Below are 18,949 nucleotides of genomic sequence, written 5' to 3'. Positions count from 1 at the left end.
CGCCTCCATTGTGCCGCTACCCTGCCAGACTCCTGATCTGTCACCCGCCTGGGCAGTGGGCACACCCCTGCCCGCGTCCCTGCGAGGTCGCTGATACTGTGTCGCCGGCGTTCGTTGTGTGGTGGGGCGGCCGCGCTGGCAGTTGGTGACTATAAATAGACGCAATACGGCGCTGACGGACCGCTCGGGCCTTTACACTATCGTTACAAACTCTTCTCCTTTTTCGCAATAGGTACGCATCCACGCTTCCGTTCTCTCCGCCGGCCACCCACCTGCAGTGGTAGCGTAGTGTATAGTGGTTAGGGTCCCCGCATCATGTGCCATAGGTCTGGAGTTCCAATCTCTGGGGATCTGGTGAGAGGCAAAGGGTACGCGGTTCTCCCACGTGTGACCACATTGTTTTTTTTTTGGGGGGGGGGATTCATACGGAAAAAGTGGACGACATAAGCTAGGTACCAAATCCCAATTAAAATCCATGTGCGCTTTTTGCATGTGTCCGTGTGAATCCCAACTGGGAAAGCCCGTGTGGGACCCATATACATACATATATCCCAGCTGGGTCCCATATGCGCCCCACTTGGGCTGCCCATGCGGGTCCCAACTGGGAAAGCCCATATGGAGCTCAATACGGGCCCCAGATGGGTCCCACATGGGCCCCGTCTGGGGTGCCCAGATGGGGCCTAGTTGGACGCCCATGGCATTCCCATCTGGGTCCAAGGTGGGGAGCCCAGATGGGTCCCAGTTTGGTGCCCACTTAGAGCCCATGTGGGCCCCACCTGGGAAGGCTGGCTGGGCTGTTACTTGATGCGGAGCCGTCACAAATGTTTGTTCAATATTTTGTGCAGGGCTGTCAAATCGACGGCTTTTCAGTGACTCCGACGCCGACTCCGCAACCATAATTTGGCGAACGTTTAAAAAAATATTTTGTGGCTGTTTTGTGTGCCCTGTGCATGTGGATCTCAGAATGCGATAGGCAATGTCTCAGCAGATTGATTGATTATAATTTGACATAGGCGCTGGTAAAGCTGGCTAGTTCTGAATGGGCTGAATAGACTGATCTATGTTCTATGGTCTCCAGAGTTCTCCAAGTCACGTTACGCAACAGACGGATGTCAGCCGAACCGTCACGCTGTTATGTGGGACATTTTTTATGCAGCTGGTGGTGTGGGGCCCTGATTTAGGTTGTCACGAGCTGAAATGTACAGGAAACGCACCGTTCTTGTGACTTTCATTGTTAATAATAGCCGTTTCCACGACAGACTATCTGGCGAATGCACCTAATTTGACCAAATCTGCACCTTATCTCTGGAAACGGCTAATGTCTCATGACGTTGACTTGCATGGAACAAAGCTATGTAAGTACGGTTCAGCGACATCTAACTGACAATGACCTGTGCCACAGGTTTTTACGCTGAATTTGAATGTCGCACTGTGCCTCCATTGTAACATCGCATTTAGCTGTCAAAGATCAGCGGACTGCCTGTGTGACATTTTGACCATTGTCATTGACTGTACTTTTCTATCAAATGAAATACGAGTATGATTGCGCTGTGTATTGTCAGTCGTGGGTCCGCGTTCACGTCAGAGAAACCTACATCCGAAGATGTAACCAGCCTTATGTAGAACCGAAAAGTCAGTGACTGGCGTTGAATGTTTTCACTGCCATATCTTCTGATGTTTTTATTTATGTCAGCATAGGTTGATGGTTGGGAAGATTATGTGCATGATTCATAGGAATTATTTTATGCTTACCCTAAACTACGTTATGTTACATCAGCCCTTTCCTGACATTCATTCAATACCTGATACCTGAAGTCAAGGCTCAAGGTTTAAGCTGTACTGCAACTGGAGTTCTGCTGATAATAGTACCTTCTATCCGATCTCATTCGTCAGATGCACACTGAGAACGGCGATATAAGTCGGCGAGACGGGAAATCCTTCCACAGCACACGCGATAGCGCATGTCCGTTTGGTTTCAGTGTCCGTGTTCACTGAAAACCAAAACGATTCTCTATTCCCTTTGATCATGGTGTGTCATGCTCCTATAACTCTGCCGTTTTCCTGGCGGAATGCCCTTAAGACACTCAAATGATTCCTCAAATGATTCCTTTTAAGCATATCAGGGGTTTTGGTCTAAAACAACACCCTGATCATTTTCTTCGAACATACCCAAACTATACCCTCATTCTTTAAATTCCTCCCTTGAATTCTTCTAATATACCCTAGTGTACAGTCTCTGCCGCCACTGTCAGATACCGTACCTGTGCCGCTCGGCGCCTCCGGCGGTGACCGGTCGGCGGGCCGGGACTGGCCGGCCGGGCGGGCGAGGAGGACGGGCAGTCGCTCCCTGGACGTGTTGCTGACCACTAACCCGCGCCCCGCTGGGCTATTCAGCCATACGCGCCCTGCTGGGGATAGAACCTTAACCCTCGTTTTGGATGTGTTACGATATATAAAGGGAAATCGGACGAGGGAGCTGAGAGTAATGAGACAGTTTCTGAGCAAGTTCTACGACGAATATACCTAGGGCATTATTATTTTCCCTTCTGGGTTTATGTGGGGTCTAATGCAAGAATACATTGAGATCAGTGATGGAAATCACAGAATAATACGGGAGTGTTACGTGGTATAATGCGAGTATAGTTTGCAAAATATTCCCCTTATACGCTTAGAAGGAATACTAGAGGTTTCGATGTAAGGGTATTTTGGTAGGTTAAAAGGAGTGTACTGTGGGTATCGCAGGGAATAGAACAGGAATCATATTCCTTTCCTCTTCGGTACTTACTAGGGTATATTAGAAGAATTCAAGGGAGCTATTTAAAGAACAAGGGTATAGTTTGGGTATATTCGAAGAAATGATCAGGGTGTTGTTTTAGACCAAAACCCCTAATATGCTCAAAAGGAATCAAAAAGGTTCTCAGTGTACGGTATATTAGAAGAATTTCAGAGTGATATTCAAAGAAAGTGTATTTGGGGTATATTCGGAGAAATGATCAGGGTGTTGTTTTAGACCAATTCCCTTAATATGCTTAAAAGGAATCAAAACAGCTCTCAGTGTTGGTCGCTAGACGACAGGATTAGTCGCTTTATGAATCACCGTCGTCCCTATGATATTTTTCTGGCAACCGAGTGATACCGCCCTGTTGAATCTGTGTTTGAGAGTGTGGTAGGGTGCTGAGTCCCAAACCTTAACTTTCCGAGATCTTGTGTGAACGCCAACCCCCCCCCCCCTCCCCGAACGGGTGGCTGGGACCGCCGATAGCGCTACGGGACGCGGGTTAACCCGGCTGCTGGGTTGACAGTGTCGACCATGGCTGCCAGCCTCACAGGTGTTAACTATTAAACTTGTACCTGAATAAGCGTCGAGCCCGTGTGTCCTTACTGTGATACCCCCCCCCCCCCAAATAACAACATTCAGCTGGTCTTGGACTGCAACACACGTCTACTAGCTCAATGTGAAATGTCTGTATGTAAGCTAATGTCACATAGAACGAATAATATCAAGGTTTTGACGATGCGGAGATAGATTTGATCGCACATGGGTCCAAGCAAACGGTAGGGACACACAGACGTTACCAGTGTGTCCGAGTCAAGCGGTTTGGGCAGCAGTCTAGTTTACAATGGCGCTCTCACCGATAGGCGCAAATTCCCACTCTGCCAAAGTCATATTCACCCGGCTCCAGAGGAGGCAGCTTGCAGTACAAATACACGGCGCACAAACCATCAAGTCCCCAAAGTCCGCCACACTTCTCTCCCAGACCGTTCCTGCAGCTCTTGCAGCAGGCGCACGGCAAAGTCTGGCGTCCCTTGGGGAAACAAGCCAGTTTAGATGGCTCGCTGGGCTTGCACTCTGCAATGCGCTCTTTGGTGCACTCCAGACAGCTGAGAGCCGCGGAGAGAGACAGTGATGTGGCCACCAGGAGAAGAATGAAGAGCGGACGCGCCATCTTGGATGGACTAGTCTGCTTCCCTGTAGAGGTGACGGACGTCTTGGCGGGCCCAACGGTCAGGACGGACTCTGACCCCCCACCTCGCCCGCTCTCTCATATAGGCGCCGCCACACGTGCCGAAATGTCACATCACGCTACCCACGCGACCGCCAACTGTCACGGCGTCATTGTGACCCCTGCTGGCTGCCAGGGGGTTATGTAAGGGAGGAGGTCCCCGCGGCGAACGGTCCGCTTCACAAAGTCACTACCGAGGCTGGTCTCTGCCCCCTGGGTCTCGTTTTCACTTAGCGCAAGCCGAGGCCCAGCTGACGTGTTCCATCGCGGGTGAGACTTTACCAGAGTGCGCCAGCCCATCCACAGCATTGTGAAGAGAGTGGAGACGACTGTTTTCACGAGTTGTTCCCGTCGCGTGGCGGCCACCGTCACCACCATCACCAGCGCCATTGACAGCGCCTGGTTGTACCACATGTGTCTCTGCAGCCAGTCGATGCGCGATTGCGCCTCCTCTTTCACCCTGGCGATCTCAGCGTTGCACTCCTCCTGCCTCTCTCTGATGGTCTCCTGTCGAACTGCCTCCTGTCGAGCCACCTCCAGCCTCTCAGCGTTCAACGTGTCCTCGTCAATAGGACACGGTGTCTCTCGGGTTCCCATCCACAGCGTAATGGCTGCAAACGTGGCCAATACTAGCATCGAACCCAGTAAGAACACCAGCACATTTTTCTGTCGCATCTTGCCTTCCATTTCTCGCTTCATACGCTCAACGCATTCTTGCTTCTCATGAATAATTTTGTCAATTTCTTGACGGCACTCCTGTTTGGCCTGTTGTATTTCCAGTCTCGATGCTTCTCTCTCCCTCTGGAGTTGCGCTCCCGAGGCTTCACGTTCCTTCTGCAGTAGGGCACCTGAGGCCTCGCGCTCTTTAAGTGCCTGCGCGACCAGCTTCTCCTGTGCTTTAGCCGCTGCACCCGCCGGTTTGCGCTCAGTCCTGGCGTCGGCCGCCATCGGGCGAGTGTTTTGCTGTGAACTGCCCTGAGTCGATGTCGTGGATTCTTTGTCGCTCCGTGACCATGATTGGCAGATGCTTTTCGCAATCGGCACCAGCACAGTGATTAGTTGAACGGCCATATTCACCCTCTCGGATGGCTTTTGTAATTCCATCGCTTGCTCTTGTCTGCCCTCCTCAGGCATACATATCCCGGCCTGGAAACAAGGAGAACGTTATCAGTTTAAACTTTTCATTAATGGATAGGTAGACGTAAACATATGCAATATACATGCGTTTAGTTCAGCAATCGACAACTCCAACAATTTTTGTTGGACTGGACGGTCTCTTTGTGATGAGACTGAATTAGTTTAACCCACGAGCCGCTGGGGGTGGGCATAAAGTTGCCCCCCTTTACGTTTTGTGGAATATCTCCGAAACCTGATAAGCTACGAACGTGAAACTTGGCATAGCTTCAAATGAATACCTAGGCAATGTGTGAAGAAAGTTTGGTGGTCGTAGCTTTTAAGATGACGTCACAGTGACGTCATAAAGTTTTGTCGTTTTCTGATATGGACCGTTTCTGACGTCACGTCGCTGAGCATGAAACTCAACTGTAAATGAACCAGACAGCACCTGCTGTCATCCTAAAACATCCAAGTACACTTCCAACTAGTTACTGACCAATAATCGGTCCTTTATATTCGGTCTCATATATCGGATATATCGTGAGGAAACTGAGAGTCGCAAATCTATAATTTGACGTCTGACGTCACTGTGACGTCATTTCAAAGGGGATCGGCACCAAATTCAGATACAACTTCGGCTAAGTAATCAAGAAAATGTGTCCAAAGTTTCGCTTTTCTATCTCTTCGCGTTGCGACGACATCGTCGCAGAAGCAAGGGGGGGCAACTGTATGCCTCCCCCCCCCCAGCGGCCGGCGGGTGGCGCCGAGGCCCAGCGGCCGCCAGGTTAAAGGAAAACGATGTGCAGCGCAATATTTCTGCATTCTTATATTTTCAAAAGTCGCTAACAGGCTTAAGCCCAATTACAAGTGAATGAGGTTCTTCACAAGCATACATACATAAGCGTACCTATTTAAAATGTCGTCAAAACCTTGACCTGTAGCTGCTTTCGAACTTTCTTTCCAGAGCAAGTAAAAGTCAATCTCATAAACGATACCACAAGTTTGGTGGTAGCATCTCCAATCTCCACGGATGAAGAAAATACCGTAAAACAGGGAAGATAACGGAAATAGTACTCTGGGCTGTCAGCTCCGTCAAACAGTCGGTTAGCCAGTTCCAGAGTTAGCCCCTGAATGCTTACCTTCTTTACTCCCTCGTCACTCCTCGCCGGTCGCCGCTGCCGACCACCTCTCGGTCCCTGCCGGCGCCGTGTTGTAGGAGTTCCCTACAGCCGCGCACACCTGCTGCGCATGTGTCGGTGCGCCATTGCTTATGTATACTCGTATATCCGCGCACACACGCTGCGCATGTCGCATGTTACTAGATAGACCGTCTAGCGCATGCGCGTAGTTTTTGTATACCGTCAAACGTCCGTGTGTGATGTACATTAGTAAAATCTGAAATTTGTAAATACACACTTCTATTCATCGGCACCAAGGCTTTGGAGGAAAACAGAAGGCGAGGAAGCGAGGGCGACATGAGCCCTGGTGGCTGACGAGTGCTCGGAAAGGAACACGTTTCCCGATCACCACGATCGGAGGACTGTAAACTGGGACGACCGTCACTCAGTTTACACTGGTGACCCCGACGTGATCCGGGCTACTCGTGGACCACACCATGGAGTTGAGCGAAGCCACCCGGCAGCACACCGCTCCTCCCGCAACCAGCTTCAGCTCGCCGGCACCCGAACCCGAGGCAGCAGGTCGGCTCACAGCCCTGCTAGCCACCATCGCGACCCTCATCGTCCGAGTACAGCAAATGGAGGCCACCCAGCGTCGACTCAAAGGCGCAGCATCGCAACTTGGCCGAAGCCAGCATCAACGACGCCATGAAAACCGCCCTGTAAAGCCAGCGCATCCGTCAACCTACGAGATCTGCTGGTACCACCAGCGCTTCGGTGCCAGAGCGCGTCGCTGCAAAGCGCCGTGCAGTTTCTCCCACCGCAACAAAGGTCGACATCGCAGCCGTCAGACGCCTCTCCCGTCACGCCCTCCGACGCCGACGTACCCAGACAGCTCTGTCTGCTGGTACCACCAGCGTTTCGGTAACAAGGCCCGCCGCTGCGAATCTCCGTGCAGCCGGGCAAAAGCATCTGCCGCCGCAACACTTCTCTTCGTGCGGAACACGAAGACTGCCAAGCAGCACCAGATCGACGCTGACGCCTCACTCAGCGCATCTCCTCGCGGCAACCTACCGAAGCAACCAACGCCGACGCCAGCTCCACCCAACAAGCAGCCGGTAGCCGCCAGCGCGCTAACCAGCAACATCAACCACTGCGAGCCTGCGTCTCCGGAAGAGACGCCACACCAACCTGCGCAGCAGTCTCCTGCCTCTGCGACTGTGCCACCATCAGCTGCTCAGTCGGACAGCATGGAGCTGCTGCCGCAAGACACGCCGCCTGCAGAACGCCCATCTCCAAGGGCAGCAACACCGGAACCAGCTCCGCTGCGATCCATCCTGCGCTCACGCCCCGATCGCGAAGTACGGCCTCCAGACCGATCTCGACGCGTCACGTTCGCGACCCGTCTAGGGAGGGGGTAGTGTAGGAGTTCCCTACAGCCGCGCACACCTGCTGCGCATGTGTCGGTGCGCCATTGCTTATGTATACTCGTATATCCGCGCACACACGCTGCGCATGTCGCATGTTACTAGATAGACCGTCTAGCGCATGCGCGTAGTTTTTGTATACCGTCAAACGTCCGTGTGTGATGTACATTAGTAAAATCTGAAATTTGTAAATACACACTTCTATTCATCGGCACCAAGGCTTTGGAGGAAAACAGAAGGCGAGGAAGCGAGGGCGACATGAGCCCTGGTGGCTGACGAGTGCTCGGAAAGGAACACGTTTCCCGATCACCACGATCGGAGGACTGTAAACTGGGACGACCGTCACTCAGTTTACAGTGTGAACCGCGCTCTGACGGCGGAGACCGGCTCGTCCCCCGAGCGGGACTCCGAGGGAATGCCCCGGGGCGATAAGGTGACCGCCACCCCTCGTGACGTCAACAGCTGACGTGCCGGCTGCAGGCTGAGTCAATCTGGCAGCTCTTGCTAGTTTGTGGTGCTGGACGTTCCCGCACAGGACAGGGCTTTGTTTTGTTTACTTACAAAGACGCTCGTGTTTGGAAAATGGCAATCGTAGTTTGGTGCGTGGTTCTGCCTACCAAATTTGTGATGTGGATAGAGAATAGCAAGTCAAGCACCTTTGCGCCTTACCTCGCTAGCCTTGCGAATTATTTTAACTATGTCATAATTTCATAAGTCAAAATTGTTCGTATTAGCTTTTGTTTGGTCCTCGCGACATCGAATGACTGTATCCGCTCTTGTACGTACTTACGTGGCAGTGAAAACCAAGGGTGTCTGACCAGCGACCACTGACCGTTTGGCCGCCTGCCAAGATCGTCCTCATGGTGCAAGGGTGCATTTCATGGTGCACAGGTTTGCTGCGCAGATAGTAGGTACAGCGGTGCTTGTTCACCCACGGATGCTCAGAAGACATTGTGCCGATATCTTTAGCACATCACACAGCAGTGAGTGACTAACGCTTGAATGATATTTCTCGATTGTGTCCAAATGTTAGCTGGCTAATGGTAGGGTAGATTACACCCTGACCGCAATAGATAGAAAAGCCACCATCATATTCACTGAATTCACATTTTTACAGTGTACCTAGTGGAAATATGAAAATGGGTAGGTATGCCTATAGGTACCACTCTACAGCGCAATGACAGGTTCTTTTCTACGCATATTTCTGGAACTCCATCTGCAACCCCAAAACAAGCCTGATAACCTACCAAGCAGGGCTGCGGAGTCGATGGATTTTAGGGTGACTCTGACTCCGACTCCGACGCCGGCTTCGAAAATCGACTCCGACTCCGACTCCAACTCCGTCTCCGACTCCGGGTGATATTGATGTTAATAATGGAGATGTTTTTATCTTGCCTGAAACGATCCCTTGTGCGTTCCAAGGCTTTGCACTACGAATATGCATTATAACATGCAGAATTAAAAGGCAGGTTCTGGGGAATTCACCGTCTTCTGCTTCTTTCGCTGAAAACGTTCGTCCAAAACAGCAAAATGGCCTTTTTTCGACAAAATCTAATTTCGAGCGCAGTATCATCAAACAGGTGCAGTGCATGACATTGAGCCATGCAGCGTTAACTCCGACTCCGACTCCGCGGGCAGAACTGTCGACTCTGATCGACTCCGATTCCGACTCCGCAGCCCTGCTACCAAGAGCCGATGTAACCCCATTTCCCATCTGAAGCCCCGTCGGCGGATCCATGATGAGGTCTCGAGACAAATATTTATCGGTTAATGGTCTCAGCTCAGCGCGTGCGGACTTGGCTTGCTCGGGGTGGCGTGCTTCGAAGCTGACCTCACGGAACACCGCGGGGGCTCCCCGCACGGCCAGATTCGGAGGTGACGCGACCCGCTGACTCAGTGATCTGTTTCGGCCGGCACAAAGTCAATACAGGGGGATGAGGTGTTGACCACAGCTTGGTTTAGCTTATCGATAATGCAGCTTTTCTTGTACACTCGGGGGCAGATTGATGTTCCGCCACTCCCTGCCCTGCATCGGGTTCCCATGGCTCAGCACTGGCAGCAACCAGTGTTGCCTGCCCTCAGCACTGATCAGCACTGCCTGCCGTGCCAGTGCTGCCAGTGCTGCCACTGGCAGCAGCCAGTGCTGAGCCATGGGAGCCCGATGGGTAGGGAGTGGTGGAACATCAATCTGCCCCCGAGTGTACCAGGGACAAGAGCAACAAAGTCAGCTCACAAGGGCGAGAGGTGAACGAGTTTCTTTGTGTCCGGACCTGCAGGTCTAATAACCGGCACATAGCGAGGTAATCATGATTCCATAACGCGGCGGAAAGAGGGGGGAGGCATGCGGTATGCGATGGCATGTGCCTCTGACCTCTGCTTTTCTCAAAAGAACTCCGGAGCAATATATGAAATAATTTTGGGTACATGGTGATCATTTGAAACTGAAATAAAGACGTGATTATGGACATGTGTTAACATTCAGCATAGCAGAGTGACACATCATTGAAAAGGTAACTGTTGTATGTATGTATGTATGTATGTATGTATGTATGTATGTATGTATGTATGTATTTACGATCATGGGCGATCCACACATGGCGTGGCGATTACTGTTTACCTGTATAGTGTCACTCTCACTGTGATCTCTCATTGTCATGGATGCTGTTGCGTCTTACTGAGTGCTCTCAGACCAGCGCTGTGAGACTGAACCGCCGCTGCCACTGCAACTATCGCGCCGTGCTTTGTCTATGTCTTTTCTGTAGTCTTTTCCGTAGCACGCAAGCTATAAGTCATCTTACGCCAGATCAATCGTGCTGGGCTCCTCACATGCCCACATTTCTTTGCTCTGCTTACGACGTGCGTTCAGATAAGGTGTTTGTTTTTATTTAGGTACTCAGTCGACAGTCATCTTTCCAAGTTCGGTTGTTAGTCGCTGTACTGGCAATCAAACTCATGTCAAGCAAAGCCTATAAAACGATATAATTCTTAATTCTCCTGCTGATGGAGAAATTCCTTTTCTCTCCTTCGCATGCACAAATGACAATAGCCTCTGGAGCCTCTTCCCTATTGAGGATGTGAGAACAATGCTCCCCTGTCTGATCATCGGACAATTAACTTCCCATTGACAGTCGCGTCGTAGGCGCACTTCCTGAGAGACCCGGCGACTATTGTTCACCCTGGATGTGTCCCTCCCCTCCCACCGCGCCCTCCGCTCCTCCGCTCCCCCCCCCTCGACCGCTCTCCCGCCCAGAGCAGAGGAGGGAGAGACCACGCGCCTCCCGGCTCGGCGCGGCGCGACGGCCCTCGGATCGATCCCTGCTCTCCTGAGGCCGAGAGCGGCGCCCGGGGCAGTGTGCTGACCGGGCGACGGGACGGCGAGGTCCCCCCGGGGAAAGACAGGGCACCTGTAGAGTAGGGGGCAGGCGGCCAGAGCTGATAGACACCAGGTCGGAGGACATGATCAGGCGATGCGATGCGGCTAGGTTTTCAGGAGTGTTGGGTTAACCATGCTGTTGTTTTAAGTAGCGGAGAATTAATAAAATTACAGGCGAGGTGGTCAAGTATATATTTCGAAATTCAATGCAGGGTATCTATAAAATTGAACGTTTTTAATTATACAGAAAATTACATTCTATCATATAGCTGTCACACGAGCTTCTGAGCAAATGAAAAGCTAAAATATTATAAGGAGCTGTTGGTGTTACTACAGTACGATCCTGTGATCTAATCAGTTCACTTTGTATTTGATGTTTATTTTTATTTTACAATTTATTTTCATGCGCTACGTCATTTCTCGGTCCGAAAATCCTAGCCGCCCCCATGGCGAGTGATGTATGGTGTCCTCTACCGATTCGTCTATATCGCTGTCAATTTACCAGTGATTGACGCCCTGAATAGATGTGCCCCAATGAAGGCCGGGGCATATTGATGGTCTTGTTTTGTCACCAGAGGCTTAACCTTTTAATAAACCTTCGCGGATACCGATTGCTCGACTTTCTACGCCTGTTCATCCTAAACAATGATGGGTGGTTAATCGTAAATGCACGAGGGTGTTGGGTGCCTCCGTCATCCGTCTTGTGAAGCGTAAGCTGAGGGTCGGAGGGGATTCGTGTATTGCTTGAAACATGGCAGCTATACCAATTCGAACTTGAAACATGGCAGCTGCCAGCTATACCAATTCGACTATACCCTCTTTAATGTGAAATGTGCGCTGCTGAGCAGGTAGGCCATGATTCGATGTTTGTAGAGAAGAGTTTGAGGGAAGCATTTGCTCCTTCCTCGAAATAACAATGCAGCTTCTAAATGGCGAACGCGAATAAATGAACTAAGTTATGAGACTGAACTTCAGAAAACCACAGAGCCTTGCGGCCAGCGTGGTCACAAAGTTTTGCCATTACGATTCTCCCTAATCTGGTGAAATTGGTCTAAACTGATTGCTGCGATTCAGGGCAAACGTTTTCTGGCAAAATCTGGATTTCAGTTCCGATAGCTTTCTTTAAAGGGACCCTCCCACCTTCAAAAAAGTTAATGAATTGGCACGAAAGTGATGTCGCTCGGTTCAGAAAGAGCGAAAACGAATATCTACCAAATTTCATCGAAAAATATTCACCGGTTTTCAAGATATTAGACTTTTACTTTTGTTTACTTTTTGGGATCTCCGCTGTTCCTAGCGACATTATTTGAAAGTGCGGCATTTGTTGCGCGCAAAGCAGCATATACCACCGCGTGCTACCAAACGTTTTAGTAAAAGATTTAAAAATCGTTAGATCTCCGCTGACGTTACAAATTCTAAAGGGGCATACCAATGCACTAGCCCCTTAGAATCCGAAAACTGCAAGTTTGAAATTCAATATCTCCGAATTAAAGCATTTGTCGATGTTGTGAGTGCCCAAACCGGTATTTGCAGGCCATGGCCACCAATTTGGCTATCTCAACTCAAAACTAATGTTAAGGTGGGAGTGTCCCTTTAATTCAAAGACCGCCTGGAGCAGGATTCCATATGCTGAAATTACTTTGAAAATCAGACAATTGTTTATTTGCAGAACGTTAGCTCGGGTAGTAGATGCCACTTACACAACTCACAAAACAATTGTATCCAAACGTTCAAACGTGCTACGAAACATGTGCCCTCGTAACACATTTTAGATTTGATATATACTCAAACCGAGGCGGCAATCCCTCAGCGCACCGACTACGCTTCAAATGCCAGCTCCAGCTTCACAGAACTGAAACTCCGGCCCAAACTCCAACTCAAACATTCGATAACTGTCGGCCCTCTGGGCGCCACACGGAGTTCTAGCTCCCAGGTCCGGGAGCTGAGTTGGAAACTGTTCGCTGTTGGTTCTGAGCTGTGTGACTGAGCGGCGGAGGACACAGCGAAGTCAGCCTGCCGTCCCGCCCGGCTCTCCGGCTGGGTCAGCGCAGACCGGCTGTTTTTGTAGGTCGGACGGACCCGGCTGCAGAAACAGCATGATGAGCGGCAGGAAAATACACCAAACCAGCAGCTCCCCAGAGAGAAAGAGAGACATCCTGGCTGTTTATACCCACGGGGAGTAAGGTGGAAATAACATCGGCCGAGTCATTCTATTCACGTGGTAGGGGAGAACGGGGTCAATGGTAACATTTTTTTGCATTTCATCATCTGGTGCAAACATGTTTGCAGTTATAGACCTTTTTTTTATTTTCAGAAACTATGATGTTTTGTCTTTAAAATGCAGTTAAAACATTTCCGAAATAACATCTTTTTCGGGTCAAAATTGTTGTCCGAAAAAGTCAGTTCAGCTGTTACAATTCACCCCAGATGCGGGGTCAAAAGCAACACCACCCGGGGTAATTGTAACATGCTAACTTGCAGGCTACAGCAACACAATTTCTTTCCAAAACTTTGATTTAACAAAAGTATTTGAACACTTGTTCATCTTCCCAGACTTGGTAGGTACGGTTCTTCTCAGGAAAAAGGCTTAAAACCTCGCACTTTTACAGGGGTTGGATGGACCTCTTCTACCTCGGTTTTCGCAAATAAATCGTGTAAAAAGCTGCCGATTGAGACAAAATCTACAGTTCTCTTATTTCTGGCAATGGTTCATCTCCCTGGAAAATTTGACGACCTTGACCTAATGGCCACTGACCTAAACCTGTTACATTTGACCCCTGCAAAAATGTTACAATTGTCCCCGTCGCGGCTATTAGACGAAACTGGCGCAAAAAGATGTTGCATATACAGCATTTAACCCTCGCCCCGTTGGGGGGGGCCATTTTGGCCCCCCCCTGTGGTTTTTCCTCAATAGCAAGAAAACGGCGGCGCGCAGCGCCGCCAAATTTTCAGTACCTTCCCGGGCATCAATTTGACACCTTCACACCAAATTTCAAGTCTTAGGTCACCTTAGGTCAGGAGTTATTGAGGTCAAACTGAGGTCATGTTCGAGCAAAAATGAGCAAAAAACATGCAATCTTGAAACGCTCACCAAATCTACAGTTATTAAGCAATTTCAAAGTTCTTTATATGGTCTAGTAGACAAAAAGCGGCGCTACAAAACTGCTATCTCGGATTTTCAAAATTTTTGGTTTTTGACAAAAAAAATTCAAAAAATTAATTTTTTTAGAAAAACTTTGAAAAAATGCAAAATTTTTCCGAATTTCGAAAAAACCTGAATATATGTGATAGTCCTAGCGCTCTTCTATATACATACCAAATTTCAGATCGATATCTCGTTTTTTTGGCCAAGTTATAGCGAAAAAACTGTTCAAAAATGATGACGTCAAATTTTTGAACTCAATTTTTAGCAATTCTAGACCACGTACGGCAAAACAAAGACCACCATTGAACTCCCCGTGACGAGCTGCATCGATTCGATACCCATTTTATGCAAAAATATTAACTTTGAAATTTGACCTAATTTGACCTGACCTTGACCTGACCTTGACCTGACCTTGACCAAAACGTGATCTAAGCTGGCCCCAAAGGCTGCCTGACCCATATAATCGCATTTGTCATGTAAAATGGACCATAAAACATGTATCACACGAAACTTTCATATTGTGACCCCCCGTGACCTGACCTCTGTGACCTGACCTGGTATCAGTGACCTCAAATAGCAAAATATGTGTTTGAAGAACATTTCCCCATCGATGATTTTCAATGAAATGCATTTTACTCGTTTTTACGACGCATTTCTTGAAGTGCCTGTAAACGGTGAAAATTGGACCTTTGACCTGACCTGTGACGTCATCGGTTTGACCTAGGTCAATAAAACTGGGTCACAAGGTAGTTCCCCGTTGGGGCTATCCAACGCCGTTTACCGCTTGTCGCTATGTTGCGTGGTTCTCGAGATCTTAGGGGGGGGGCCAAAATGGCCCCCCCCCCCAACCGGGCGCGTTGCTCGGCAGAGCCCAACGGGGCGCGGGTTAATGCTTTCAATTTATGGACAACAAACCTGTCAACGCTTACACAAAGTCTGAAGTCGATAGCTTTTCAATGGCGCGAATGAGCTAATCAAATATATTGGCATAAAATTTACAAAATGCCCTCAAAAACGCATTACTGTGCACAGCCATCGACATACCCGGCACTTTCGCTTCAAACTCCGTTAGGAATGGCAGCATAGAATTACGCATTTTTGGTCTTAACATCAGCTTATTCTATTGGTAAGTTTACGAATTATTAACACTGTTATAATTGCCCCGTGTTACATTTGACCCCGCTCTCCCCTACATGCAATGGGGCAAGACTAGCAAGAGTAGTTTTGTGTATTTGTGGGACTTCTTGCCGCGATAGCCACAACTGTTGTGCTATTAGACCACATATGAATACACTGAAAACAATTTTACCCGAAGCTGGCGAATTAAGCGTTGCTCTGCGGGTGGTATATGTGTATTAACTCGCCATGTCTAGATTCTAGCTAGAGGGTAAGCAGACTTGCCTGCCTTATTACTCGTAAATATGCACCGTACCCACAGTCTGCAGTAAGGTAGCTACTCAGCACCGGATATTGTCCCCGCGGGTGTCGAGTCATTGGCATAGCCCTCACTGAAAGAGTTGGAACTACTCGAGGTATCGTAAACGCGTATCCGTGGATGGCGAACCTTTACATAACCTGCCCTGAAGGAGTTGGATCTACTGTTACAACTAGATGGCGTTGTCTCATACAGTTTTGAATTACAACAATTTTTTAACTTTTTTTTGAACCAATGATATGTTGGCACATTGTTTGGCGGTTTTCAAGTGGGGGCGAAAGTACAATTGTTATGGTGCATCTTTAAAACCTCTGCAATATTCATCACGGGACGATTGGCAACGCCTTTTCTTCCGAAACTACCAAGTGAGACAATTTTGATTCTTATATAGGTCACGAAAGCAGCGGCGACACATCTTCTTGATTTCGGGCGGTCTGCATGGCTGCCGGTGACTGAGTCATGTCGAAATTTCTATGGGAATTCGATTTGACGTTTCCCACCGATGTGAAACTTTCTCACCGATGTTTTCTAGGTGTGAGATTGCTATAATATAGATATTTTCCCGCAAATATGTTCAAGCGTGGGAGTTTTTTTGGCCCTCGTGATTTGGTCGGCGAAGGGTAGGCGTGGAGGGTAACTCCATCTCCTAGGGGTTTGTGGGGCGCTGCTGCCAGGTAGGCGTCGATGAATACCTTTCGATGGAGGGGTCGCGAGCCACTGGTGCGCGAATAGTCGTGGAGGGTTACTACTCTCCAGAGTGAATTGCGAAAGTGTTGTGTCCTAAATTGACTCCTGGGAGGGTGGTTAAAAATGGTTGCGGATAGGGGTACCCGCGAAACACCGGTTTACTCGCCGGCCCTGGGTTAAACTGTTTTCAGTGTAGCTCTAGTTTATCATCAAAACATACCCTATCCATGCCTCCAATCGTACCGCCCTATGTCGTGGAAAGTGTTGTCTAGCCTTTGATGCTTCTGTGAGACGTGTCTGCCGCGTCCATTAGACATCACGCCAATTGTCTGTCGGTTCTGATCGTCCCACCGACTGTCCTCCGCCTCCCATTTAGTCGGCAGGTTTGTTGGACCTGAGCCCACCATTATCCACAAAGTCTCATCATCTCTGTCATATCCCGTCGCTGCGTTCCTTCATATCCGGTTATATCCAGCCCCTGGGTCGGCGCCTACGCCCCGTCCCACCTTTTCCCTCTCCATGGAGGGAGGACACCCTCCTCTTATCCCTCATCTGCTGACGGTGTTATGGTCTCTCCGGACTCCCTCTCGAGTCCGCCGTCCGCCGGCAGCGGCGGCACGCTCGTACCGCGGTCAATACCAAACAAATCGCCGACGATCAGCCGCCGCCGTCGCCGCCGACGACATGCCGAGTCGACGCCGACGCAGCGCCGCACGCGCCGTGCTTCCTCCGGATCCCCCGACCAAAAAATAGTCGGCGATGGCAATCGGCCGCCTCATCTCTGTCGATCGGCTGAAAAGCCTGCTAAGAACGCCGCTGAAGACATCTTATTGCGCAATTCTATTCGGCGTTCAGCAGCGTTTGAGAAATATGTGATAGGGAGTCCCCCAATACTTTGAGATGTATTCTGATTTCTGATAGATGGCCATGCTGAGACAAATTGCCCGTCGTGGTTATGTAAGTTTCATTTTGAGCATTTGCTGTTGGCGCATGAATCGTTTATAGCCAAAACGGATCTAGGAGAGGCAATGCTTAATGCTTATTAACCGCTGTTGAGGGGCATTCAAAGTCTGTAGGTATAAAACAAAACTTGGTATTCCGCTCCTTTGCTCTGAAGTGGGCAATTAAGACAGTATTTTTTAATGCAGTTGTTTAGGCTCCTTTCCGAACAGCGACGCCTAAGTATACATAACATACCTAGTATCGGACGCTGTGGGAAATCGTCTCACAATGACCAATGAATCCGCCGCCTCTCGGTCAATTTCAATTAGCGGACCATTGAAAAATCCAGGCCTCATGATGTAAATGGTTGGATCACGGCTGAGCTTCTTCGCAACAGTACCTATTCGTGAATGCTAAGCGATACCTATATCCGAAGCTTCATAAACTTCTAGATATATCCTAATCCGCTATTTTCATTCATGCGTGGGCTCGCAGGGCTTGGAATTAGTTTCAACTCGGCACGAGCGATAGCCGCCTGCATTTCTATAACTTGAAACTCAGCAGTGCGCTCTGCAGCATTCTCTCCCGTGTTTACGGGAGTTCGTGTCAGATATATGTCATATCCTGACTCACACCCAACATCACCTAGGGGTGACCCGGGAGGTATGAGCCCCCTGGAGGTATGGGCCATCGCAGTTTTGAAGAAGTGTTGCGTATTTTTACACATTTGACCGCGTAAACTGGTAGCAGTCATTCCGTTATATAACCCACGGCGATTTCCAAAATCTTCCTCAGTCTTCTTTGACAATGAGCGATGATAAAGTGTTTTTGTCCTCTTCGAGTAAAACACGTTTCATACAGGAAATTCGTGATAAATTTGAACCAGGCTCGTTTAATGATGTCAGACCATCGCTAACATAAAGTTAAAAGCATGAAAATTAAGACTGGGATAGACAATTTGAAGCTATTTTGCAAGATTATGAGCTGAGATGCTACGCACATTATGGCGTCCTAACCGGGAGGTTCGGGCCACCCACCCCAGTTGATCCTAAATCAATAAAATGATGCACTCAATGAATGTCCTCTTCAATAAGTTTCATTTTTGTCGCGCAAGGTCTAAAATTTAACTACAAATTTCATTCGAACAGAAAAATATTATTTATCTTATTTCGTGGAGCATGATTAAATTTACCAAAATACATGTGTACCCACTCCATGAAGTAAGCTGTTGGTCGCTTTTGCGGTTCCTGGGCTCCAAGAGAGATCAAGGTAGATACCAGCTACGAGCATTGTTCCCATTGTCGAGAAAAGAATATGAAACATAGCACTGGCCCATGCCTCCCGGGCCATGGCCCATACCTCCCGGTGTATTTTGAAAGATCGAAAAAGCGCATAATTTATTGAAAGTTATCTCGAGACAAAATAGTTAATCCCAGACGCCTAATTTCAGGCACACCTTGCAAGCGAAAGGCAAGTTCACATACACAGAGTGAAGAACCGGGTCTAGCCACTGCCCACTGGAAGAAAATTGCCTTTTCACAAAACCGGCCCATACCTCCCGGGTCTCCCCTACCTGCTAGATTTTATATCAACCTACAGGACTCTGTGCATCCACTCACAGTCGACTCATGGACCCACATACGAGCTCCACATCCACATACCGGACTCGATATTCTATCAAGTGATATGTCCACTTCTTCGG

General features: G+C 49.0%; 1 protein-coding gene across 1 annotated transcript; it reads right to left on the bottom strand.

Moving 5' to 3' along the window:
- Positions 1-3,506: 3,506 nt before the first annotated feature.
- On the bottom strand, positions 3,507-6,325 carry LOC122374219. Its single transcript, XM_043352832.1, has 2 exons — positions 6,260-6,325; positions 3,507-5,150 (listed from the first exon to the last, which is right to left on the bottom strand). Exon 2 carries the CDS (start codon positions 5,136-5,138, stop codon positions 4,107-4,109), a length of 1,032 nt encoding a protein of 343 aa, XP_043208767.1. The 5' UTR covers positions 5,139-5,150; positions 6,260-6,325; the 3' UTR covers positions 3,507-4,106.
- Positions 6,326-18,949: the final 12,624 nt, after the last annotated feature.

The sequence above is a fragment of the Amphibalanus amphitrite genome, unplaced genomic scaffold, assembly GCF_019059575.1.
Source record: "Amphibalanus amphitrite isolate SeventyFive unplaced genomic scaffold, NRLGWU_Aamphi_draft 000039F_arrow, whole genome shotgun sequence".
Lineage (NCBI taxonomy): Eukaryota > Metazoa > Arthropoda > Thecostraca > Balanomorpha > Balanidae > Amphibalanus > Amphibalanus amphitrite.
This window is presented reverse-complemented; position numbering and strand designations above follow the sequence as displayed.